Source organism: Patella vulgata, chromosome 1 (genome assembly GCF_932274485.2).
Source record: "Patella vulgata chromosome 1, xgPatVulg1.2, whole genome shotgun sequence".
Classification (NCBI taxonomy): Eukaryota; Metazoa; Mollusca; class Gastropoda; family Patellidae; genus Patella; species Patella vulgata.
The window spans coordinates 13,358,722-13,370,244 of NC_065879.2; the positions used below are offsets into that span (position 1 = coordinate 13,358,722).

Consider the following 11,523-nt stretch of genomic DNA (forward strand, 5'->3'; position numbering starts at 1 on the left):
AAAACCCACGAGGTTGGACAGACGACCAATGTCAATGATAGAATATATATGAGAGAGAGAGAGAGAGAGAGAGAGAGAGAGAGAAATGGGGTTTAACGTCCACTCGACACAAACTATGTCATTTCGGGACTAACATATGGTTTAATTTTAGTTACATAATTCGCTTGCGCGCAGGGATCTTTAGCAGAGGGAGGACACCGGAGGACCCGGAGAAAACCCACGAGGTTGGACAGGCGACATTACTCCTTGCCATGTACAACCGGGGATTCGAAACCACGCCAGTCGACTCAATGACAGACTTTATGATACAGCGCGAACGCTAACCATTCAGCCATCCAACCCCCCCAGAATATATATGATGAACGAACTATAATTCAACGATTTGGTTGAATATACAGGTTGATGAGTATGCAGGCTGACTATACAGGCTGATGAGAATACAGACTGATTATACAGGCTGATGAGAATACAGGCTGATGGGTATACAGGCTGACTGTACAGGCTGGTGAGTATACAGGCTTATGAATATACAGGCTGATGAGTATACAGGCTGATGACTATACAGGCTGAGAGATGGGGTTTAACGTCCACTCGACACAAACTAGGTCATTTCGGGATTAACGTATGCTTTAATTTTATTTCAATAATTCGCTAACGCGTAGGGATCTTTAGCATTGGGAGGAAACCGGAGGACCCGGAGAAACCCCATGATGCTGGACAGGCGACCCTACTCCTTGTCACGTACAACCGGGGATTCGAAACCACGCCAGTTGACTCAATGACAGACCTTATGATACAGCACGCACGTGTTAACCATTCGGCTAAGCACGTGGCTAATTAAATCCTGATTACGCAGACCGTAAAATATCGAGTCAATACTCTGGTATCATTTATTCTGTTCAATAGAATATAATAATATAGTTTTAAAATTTTAATGAATTGTATCATTCAAATAATATACATTTCTATTGTACAAGGTCTGTCATTGGATCAAGTGGTGTGGTTTCGATTCTGCGATTGAACCATATGTTAGTCCCCAAATGACCTAGTGTGTGTCTAGTAGACGCAGATCCCTCTCACTCTCTCTATCCATATGGCGACTGGTTGGGGGTCTATTGGTTTAACGCTTACGCGTGGAATCACAAGGTCTGTCATTCAGTGAATCCCTGCTTGTACGTGGCAATGAGTAAAGTCGCCTGTCCTACGCCGTGGTTTTTTCCGGGCCCTCTGGTTTCCTTCCAGTGCTAAAGACCCCTACGCGTGAGCGAATTATTGAAATAAAATTGAACCATATGTTAGTCCAGATATGATCTGATATTATTACCATTAAAATAAGAAAAACATTAAACATACATTTCTATTTCACATGAGTGTAGTTTGGTTGCCACATGACAAGGAGTAGGGTCGCCTGTCCAACCTCGTGGGTATACTCTGGGCCCTACGGTTTCCTTCCACTTCTAAATAAATACCCCTACGCGCAAGTGATTAATGGAAATAATCTGTTTGGTGTTGTGTGGACATTACCCACATCACTCTCTCTCTCTCTCTCTCTCCCCTCTCTCTCTCTCTCTCTCTCTCTCTGGGGGTTAGATGGCCGAATGGTTAGCACGTGCGCGGTGTCTCATAAGGTCTGTCTTTGAGTCAACTGGCGTGGTTTCGACAAAGAGTAAGGTCGCCTGCCCTCCCACTGCTAAAGACAATTGAATCATGTGTTAGTCCCGAAATGACCTAGTTTGTGTCCAATTCTCTCCCATTCCATTTCATTTCTTTTCAGACAGTTATACTACAGAACGGCATCATACCAACCAAATTGTCAACAGATCATTACTGATTGTTAAATTACTTTACTCTCTCTCTCTCTCTCTCTCTATCTCTCTCTCTGCGCGAACTGGAACATCATAACAGGGCCAATTTTATCTATTTTTAGTATCAACATAATGTAAATGAAATGAAATGAAATGTGGTTTTATGGCACGCCAGCTCCAACCGGGCTATATTGCGCCAAACATATGGTGAATATTACAAGACAGGCTAAATTATATCACAGAAAAACATTATATGCATAAATAAAAACAATATCACAGTTAGTAAAATTAAAAATAAAATACAACTTTTATGCATATAAATATTAAATACAAAAATGAAATGATATATATACAATTAAAATTTATGATAAAATCCTGTCTCCTTTAAAAAGTCTAACACTTTACCATATAAACCCGGTTGGGCAAACATGTGATGTATTGACTGACAACGGTAAAAATTTGATCTAATATCCTTGAAATGCTTGCACTCAATATCAACATAATGTAGAGCGGGTTGACATATATTTATCCTGCTGATCCATTTGACGCATTACGTACTAGAGTTTTAACAAGTTTATTCTTCCGGGATGATATTGGACTCATGTTTGTTTAATTCACTGTATGTGCCTTTGTTGTAACTATTGGATCTAATTAAGACAATTTAAAGGACTTAAATTTGATGTTAAATAGCCTGGAATATAGATAAGTATACGAACTGGGTTACAGTTGCATAGTACATGTATATTCACTATGCAGGGATATAAACAAAGACGGAAGTAAATAAGAAACCATACGTTGAGTATGGACACAGATCACCAAATATACGAAACAAGGGCCGAAGCTATTTTTAGTCTTCCTCTCCCTTTTCCTTTTTCCCCCTTTTGCATGGCGATTTTTGTTGACTTTTTGGTGTAGAATCCAGGAAAAGGGTTTGAACATACATTTTCTGCCAGGTTTTGGTGAATATTCATAATTTTGATGCGGAAGGATACAAGAGTTGAGAGGTTGGTTAGGTTGAAATGTAGGGCCTGAAATTGCATGTTTATTTGTCTCTACTTCCAGCTTGTGTATCTCAAGTTTTTCATGAAGAACCTCATACGTGCTTTTGGGCAAGTGGTTGCCACATGTTGCTCCATCTGTGGTAGAAAGCGTTCTACCCAACGAAAATTTGGGAAAAAGTTAGAGCCGGTCTAAGATACGAGAATTAACATTGGAGTCAATGGGGAAATCTTTAGTGATCTGTGTCCGTATAGTATAGTATATATAGTAACAAATTTATTATACAGAAATCAAGTGTTCGACAATTTACTATACCATACACGTTATGATTACTTTACAAACGATTCAACTTTTGTGAGGTGTATTAACTTTGTGATTATGATATACAGCGTGCTTCACATATGACACGAAATGGCTAACACTCTGTTCATTGTCAATAATAACCTTGTAAATGCTTGATATGTTTAATTGCCATTGCTTGTCTACGAAATACCCCTAGGTGGAAGCGAGCGTAGAGTCCCAGAAGTTTTTGTGATTCATTTTAAAATCGGATTATAGGATTTAACCATGGATTGGATTTACATGTTGTTGTTAACGTGCTTCTCTATGATATCTCATCTGGTAGTATCAAGCGATGATTGTGGGTGTGACGATAATCCGGAGGTGGTTAAACTTTACCGTCATGACCTTCCAAGCAATCTCTCCGGCGTGGATGTGTTTTATGACGTTGATTTGTCAAATGACTCTATAACAGATTTACAAACTTTATTGTCATCTTCATTAACGTCAATACGACATCATATAATACATTTAGATTTAAGTTATAATCATATCCAACAGGTTCAAAGGTCATTCTTTACGGCCTTACCGAAACTAAGAAGTATCCTGTTATCTTCTAATAATATTTCCTCTTTAGACAAGGACGTCTTTATGGATGCCAAATGTTTACAAACAATAGACATAAGTGGAAACCATATTAAACAGCTACCCTCAGGATTATTGGGGAGACAAGGCGAGGTGCTGAGGATTAAGACATTTGATGCTTCGCGGAATCAAATAAGTTTCATGGGATCGGAACTGTTTCATGAAGGTTTAGTTTATCTGAAAAACGTTGACATTTCTTTTAATAATTTGGAGTATTTCGACTCTTGGCCTTATAGAACCAGGTCTATAAACCCTGGCGATGTATCAGGTTGTCCTATAGATTTAGATCTATCATCATTAAGTTTCAATTTCATATCCACCGAGGGATATACATTCAATTTGTCACATAACAACATATCGTATTTCAGAAAAGCTGTTGGAATGGAACCGGGGCAACAGAAGAATTTTAAAGTTGATCTAACTTTTAACAACCTTCAAGATTTCGCAGGTTGTATTAAGGCATTAAATGCTAATACCCCATCGGGTGTAGCAATTTTACGTCTAGAATTAAAAAATAATCCGTGGTTTTGTGATTGTTCACTTTACAATGTTGCTCATAATGTGCATAACAGCGTCTACACAGACCAAGCCAGAGAATATCTTTATTGCCAAGATCCACCAGATCTACAAAACAGATCGTTCGGCTATTTAGTGGAAAATACGGATAAATTAATTTGCAATATAAGTGAAGATTGTCCTATGGGATGTTTATGTCAGGATCGGCCTGCAGAGAGTTTATTAGCAGTTGACTGCAGTATGGTCAAAAATCTAACAGAACTACCAGACCGACTACCAAAATACCCACGGATTTCTTTAAATGTTTCTGGCAATCAGATAGAAAAAATAGTCACAAGAAGGTACGCTCATGCTTTAACTCGATTGGATGTTTCTCATAATAGACTAACATCCATCCATCCTAAATTCTTTGATGACAGTAAAATATTGAAATTCGTAGATATAAGTAACAATTTCCTCACTTCTTTGCCTATCACATTGCGAAATCTAAGATTACCGTTATCTGATGTTCGAGTAGAGAACAATTCTTTAGTCTGTTCTTGTGACACTTTGTGGATGAATGAATGGTTAAAGGAATTAAACGAAACTAATTTGAGATGTACAGCGAATGGTAATGTACAGTATATGCAATCAGTTACATACAATAGTCTAACGTGTTATAGAGACAAACTATTAATAGCCTGCTTTTTTTTAGGCTGTTTATTATCTGTAATTATTATATCTGTCGTAGTGGTTTATAAATGGAAATATGAAACGAGTGTTCTATTGTATCATATATTTGGAGTTCGACCCTTTGATAAACCGAAACAAGTACAACCATTCGATATTCACGAATATGAACCAGTTTTTACTACTGATGTATATATCTCATCAAACAGACAAAATCCTAAAATAATAGGCTGGGTTACAAAAAAGCTTTTACCCAAATTAGAGAACTTTAAAAAGACGTGTTATTATCCGCCTAAAGATGACATCCCTGGTGATAGTATAGCAGACGTGATTACCAACGCCATGGCATCTAGTAGAAACATTCTAGTTATTCTAGATGATAGTATTTTAGACAGGGAATGGTGTATGGAAGAATTTTATATGGGGCATCAAATTGCTGGTAAAGTTATCCTCGTGCTTTTTGACAGTCCAACAAAATTTGAAGACATTGAAACTGAACCAATAAAAACTTATATAAACCGACAAAATTATATTCAAATGAATCATAAACTATTTTGGCATAAATTAGAATATGAACTGTCAAAGGCGAATTAAGTTACGGTAGATATGGATCAAGTTTAAGCCAAATAGTTAACCTTTCGGTTGAACCCAGTAGAAATATTCGATAAAGTTTGTGGAGTTTTTTTAAAAAGGAAAGTTGATAAACGCTATCGAGAGAGAGAGAGAGAGAGAGAGAGAGAGAGATGAGGTTTAACGTCCTCTCGGCACAAACTACGTCATTTCGGGAGTAACATATGTTTCACTTTTATTTCAATAATTCGGTTGCGCGTAGGGGTTTTTAGAAGTGGGAGGAAGCCGGAGGACCCGGAGAAAACCCACATAGTTTGACAGGCGACCCTACTCCTTGTCACGTGCAAGCGGGAGTTCGAAACCGCGCCACTTGACTTAATGGCAGACCAAAAATAGATATACATGTACATGTATAATTAAAAATAGATATGTGATGTAATAGGTAAATCATGAATATTTTGTATAGGACCAATACGCGATTGTATGTATTTATATTAAAAGGTATTCCGATGTATATAGAAATGATTTACGTTTCAAAGAAATGATTTACGTTTCAAAGAAATGATATTACATGTTATAATTTCTATAGATTAGAATACAATATTTATAACAATATTATAATTTAGTTATTAAACATGCATTATGCAAGAGCTAAATCTGATTATTGCAAGTCTTAATTTAGGCTTCAGATGTTATAGAAATTATAAATTAGATCTTTATTTAAACAACAAGACCAAAATCAACTCTGTAGACCCACGGATGGCTCGGCTATAGCTCGGATTTAAATAGGATTTCACTCATTGATTAAATCAGATAAGGGGTAACCTGATGAAAATACGTCTGTTAGATCGAGGCTAAATGATAGAGTGTACTTAGCGAGGCCGCTGTAAAGCGTTTCCGTATGCCATTGAAAACTTTACTTGATAATCGAGAAATGTAGGTGGAGTTAACGCCTGTCAATCAAACGATCAGCGAAGGTGAAGACACAATTCGCTACCATTTCTAGGCAAATATTACAACGATGATAACTATGTTCAGAATAAAGTAATTTGACTGAATTTTTCAATATATTCTTCTTTCATCATCTACCTTTGAACTGTTATAGCAAGAATGGCCAACTCTCTATAAAAATCTCCCATAATGTATCTTTAAGTATTATATAAATGAAATTGTAGATATAAAAATATGTTCTTCTATTTTTTTGTGTCTTTTATATTAAAAGCTATTCCAGTGTATATAGAAATACTTTAGCTTTAAAGAAATGATATATTACATATTATAATTTCTATAGATTACAGTACAGTATTTATAACAATATTATATATTTTAGTTATTAAATATTATATAAATGAAATTGTAGATATAAAGTATGTTCTATTTTTTTTTTATATCAGTTTTTTTTCAAATGCTAAACAGGTTGGGTTTACCTTTTTTAATACAGATTTACAGGGGTGGAACCAGGAAGTTTTGCAGGAGGGGGTTTGCCAGGTTCCTGTTAAGGAAATTTGACAGTTGACAATTACGTGGACATACATATACGGTGGCCCATATACGACTTTTAAATATTTTTTAGTTTTGGGTTTTGTTTAACATACACACTGAGAGAAATCCATCACACCGTTTGACGTCAGTTTTTATTATGAATTAATTGGATCATGTCTCGCGCTTTCAATGCCTATCCCATCCCAACATCTGATGATACGGGATAAAGCACAAGACCGTGACACTCATAAAAAGTGTTGTTTCACATTTTTTTTATGTAGCTGAGGAGGGGAGGGGAGGTATATCCCCTACCCCTGGACCCGCCCTTGATTTATTTTACGAAGACGATATTCACAAGTAAAAAATGGCTACTACTTGTGTAAGCAGTGTCTGCTAATTTCCACAGAGGTCGTTAGAATGGGCAACCACATCATTGGTTCCAGTTTGTATTGATTCTACCACAAGAGCGTGGCGAGTACGGGCAGTCCCGTGGTCGTTAGTATGGGCAACCAAATCATTAGTTCCAGTTTGTATTGATTCTGATACAAGGGCGTGGCGTGTACGGACAGTCCAGAATGGCACAAAAAATGTAGGGGTGGGGGGTGCGTGGTGGTGGGGGGATCTCCTTCCGCCTCTTGAAAAAAATTGTAGAATGATTAAATCGAAGGCCCATTTTCTAGTATATCTGAGAATATTTCTAAAAGGTAATTCGATGCGTCATTTCGCCGAATCAACCCACTCCCTCCTTGAATCTACCTAGAGAAAAGAACACGTGAATAATGAGAGATGATCTAAATAATAATTTTATTTACTTCAGTGAAGGTTACGAAAGATATATATCTAAACATAAAGATATTTTAAAACATAAATGAAATGAAATGAAATGGGGTTTAACGTCCTACTGTGCTGCTCCTATACTGGGCTAATGAAGACGGGCATATACGCCACACAAAGTGCTATGAGGGAAATTTTGCCCGGGCAGCGGCACTATCGCCTACTCTTATATCGAATTCCAACTGCCAAGGGATCTTTTACGTGCATTCCAATGTATACACGGGACCTCGGTTTTTCGTCTCATCCGAGGGACTAGACAGCAGTCCTTGTCAGGCCCTCCGTTCTGCACCACTGACAAGGGGAAACCACGTCGGAAAATCCGGATGAACTTTCTCGGCCAATGCAGGGATCGAACACCCGACCTCCAGGCTAGCGAGCCAGCATCTAGCCACCGTGGCTCCCTTTAAAACATAAAGCGAGAGAGAGAGAGAGAGAACACCTGACAGGTATTCAAGAAAGAAAAGGCGGAACCGCTGCTTGGGCAAAATTTCCCTTTAGCCCGTTTGATATAAAATTTCCCATTAGCCCGGTTGATGTAAAACAGTAGAATCCAGAGAATGAATCCACGTGATTGGTGGACTGAATAGTTAATAATGCTTCTATAAAACAAGTCATTATTCTATCAGATTTTTTGTTCTAAAATACCTTTTACGCGATGTTCTGGATGACGTGTTCAATTAAATAGATGGTTTAATATAATACAGTAATACAAAACAGGCAATATAACATTCATGAAGTGTCGACATCAAATATCCAAATGACAAAGTCGTCCTATATGAACTTGGCATATGCTTTGATGTACAGCGGACGTAAAATGAAAAGACACACTTTAATGGGGTTTAACGTGCTACTGTTTTGCTCCGAACTGGGCTAATGAAGACGGGCATACGCCATACAGTGTGCTATGAGGGAAATTTTGCTCGGACAGCGGCACTACGGCTTACTCTTATATCGAGTTCCAACTGCACGCCAATGTGTTCGCGGGACCTCGGTTTTCCGTCCCATCCGAACGACTAGACAGCTGTCCTCGACCTCCAGACTAGCGAACCAGCGTCTTTTTCCTCGGAATTAAAACGAAATTAGGATTGTCGTCCTTTGTCACTGCCGAAGTGCTGTTTTCTTGGGGCTGTAGCTTATTCCAACACTAACGACGAAAACCTCAGATAAATAGTTAAGATTGTACTTTTAATAAACGAGTGTCCAAAACTGGCTAACGGTCACAATAACGAGATAGGTATCGCTAGGGCGAGCCGGTCACCAGACTAAAGTTACAGTAGAATATAGAACATATATACAAGCTTAGGATTAAAATTATTATATAATAATATTTGATCAGAGATGTTAAATTGTAAATAGGAAACAGATGTTTAAATACAGAAGAAGATATCGACATAGCAAGAACGCGTGTTAACTATAATTACATAATATATATCGTTACATTAAGTTTAAAACCAAACAGTTAAAGGACTCGAAAGATTAGTGAGATACCAATTCGGACATTGGTCGATTACTATCATAACTAAAATTATATCATAAAATATATACAAAGATACACTATAACATCACTAACTGAGCTAATCAAGACGAACACACGCCATGCAGTGTGCTGTATGGGAAATTTTAACCACACAGCGCCGGTTCCTCGCTTACTCTTAGTCGAATTACAATTGGAAAAGGTTCTTTTTCGTGCACACCTAGGTTGTGGAAACGGTACTACCAGGGAAAATTCCACCGATCGCATTGCTCAGGTACCATTAAGTTCTCATGGTTAGGTAATTCATAAACCATTTCTGTAATGGATAGGCGCGAGTCTGAGGTTATGCTGTGGAAAGAAAGACCCGGAGGAAGAACCCGAGATGACAGAAAAAGCGAGGACGATCGGCTGTATTTCTATCGAGGGTTTCTATCGAGTGCTTTATCTAACTTATAAACCGTTTGAAATACACATTGATACATTGAACTTTGATTAAATTAAAATAACACATTTGAAAGTTATCCCGGGCATAGAAAACCCCGGAAAGATCAAAGGGATTTATCGTCACAGGTTTATAAGAGAGTTAAAAATTGGTGGCCTCTTCGTTCTTTGAGAAGTGAAACCTCTTTTATTTCGCAGAGATCCCGGTGTTTGGCTGAGAATGCACCATTGGGATTTTCCAGCGTGGTTTCCCCTTGCTGGTGGCGCAGGACGTCTAGTCGTTCGGAGTGGACCGATAACCGAGATCCAGTGTACATGGTACGGTGCACGTAAAAGAACCCTTGACGGTTTGAATTAGACAAAGAGTGGGCGGTAGATATATCGGGAAGATCTTAAGGTAGTTAAGTCTCTAACTCAGTATCATCCAAAGTCTTCGACATCGAAAACACGGATTATTTGTCAATTTAAATCAACATTGGTGTTGGAGAAGATGGGCTTCTGATATCCAATATTTAAGAAAAAATAAACATTTTACCATTGGTACACGATTGGTACACGAATCGTGTACCATAATGCGTTTCAGCGCCATTTTTAATAAAGGACTCGAAGAACGAGGCTAGACATATTCCACAAGTCATGTCAAACGGTGAAGCCATATTCTTATCTGGAGCGCATGCGCAATAAATACTATCGGCGTAGACCGGAATAGCCATTCGATTGACACTTCTGGCGTATTTCGCCGAACAAAAATGATTTGAAATTGGAGTAAAAACGGAAACAATTGAATATATATCAGTTTATTTACATTCATATTACATTATTATATGCGTTGCGACCCATTTGTGTCAATTTCTGGGGATCCTGTGGCTAAGTGGGTAAAACGCTGGCTCGCTAGCCTGGAGGTCGGGTGTTCGATCCCTGCATTGGCCGAGATAGTTCATCCTGATTTTCCGGCGTGGTTCCCCCTTGTCAGTGATGCAGGACGGAGGGCCTGACAAGGACAGCTGTCTAGTCCTTCGGATGAGACGAAAAACCGAGGTCCCGTGTATACATTGGAATGCACGTAAAAGATCCCTTGGCAGTTGGAATTCGATATAAGAGTAGGCGATAGTGCCGCTGCCCTGGCAAAATTTCCCTGATAGCACACTGTATGGCGTATGCCCGTCTTCATTAGCCCAGTTTAGGAGCAGAACAGTTGGACGTTAAACCCCATTTCATTTCGAGTTTTCGTCCCATCCGAACGACTAGACAGTTGTCCTTGTCAGGCCCTCCGTCCCGCATCGCTGACAAGGGGAAACCACGCCGGAAAATCTGGATGAACTTTCTCGGCCAATGCAGGGATCGAACACCCGACCTCCAGGCTAGCGAGCCAGCGCGTTACCCACTAAGCCAGCGTGATCCCCTGCTAGCATAGAAGCGTGTCTCCAAATCAACTTGACTGGATGTTAGTATTTCCTTGAAAATGTATCACAGAGATGGTTGGGGTTGGGAGGGGGGGGGGGGCCTAAGAATTAATAGCTTTTATTTACTGAAATATAATTTCTGAGGCTCCTTCTTTAATCAATTAAAACAATAAGGTTTGTGGTGGGGGGGCTTATTTTAATATTAATTTAAACATACATTATGCAAGAGCTAAATCTGCCAATTGAAGGTCTTTCGTTAGGCCTGAAATGTTATCTAAATTATTAAATAGACATTAATTAACTTATCCAGACCATAATCAACTCCCGATGGCATCGCTAGACTACGATATTTACTGGATTATGATCCTATTTGCTCCTCGACTTCCATTCATAATTTAATCATGAA

At 38.6% G+C, this 11,523-nt stretch overlaps 1 protein-coding gene across 1 annotated transcript; it reads left to right on the forward strand.

Moving 5' to 3' along the window:
- Nucleotides 1-2,547: 2,547 nt before the first annotated feature.
- Nucleotides 2,548-6,735, forward strand: LOC130010244 (slit homolog 1 protein-like). The gene has a single exon (XM_050533527.2). It carries the CDS (start codon nucleotides 3,372-3,374, stop codon nucleotides 5,505-5,507), a length of 2,136 nt encoding a protein of 711 aa, XP_050389484.1. The 5' UTR covers nucleotides 2,548-3,371; the 3' UTR covers nucleotides 5,508-6,735.
- The last annotated feature ends 4,788 nt before the right edge of the window (nucleotides 6,736-11,523 follow it).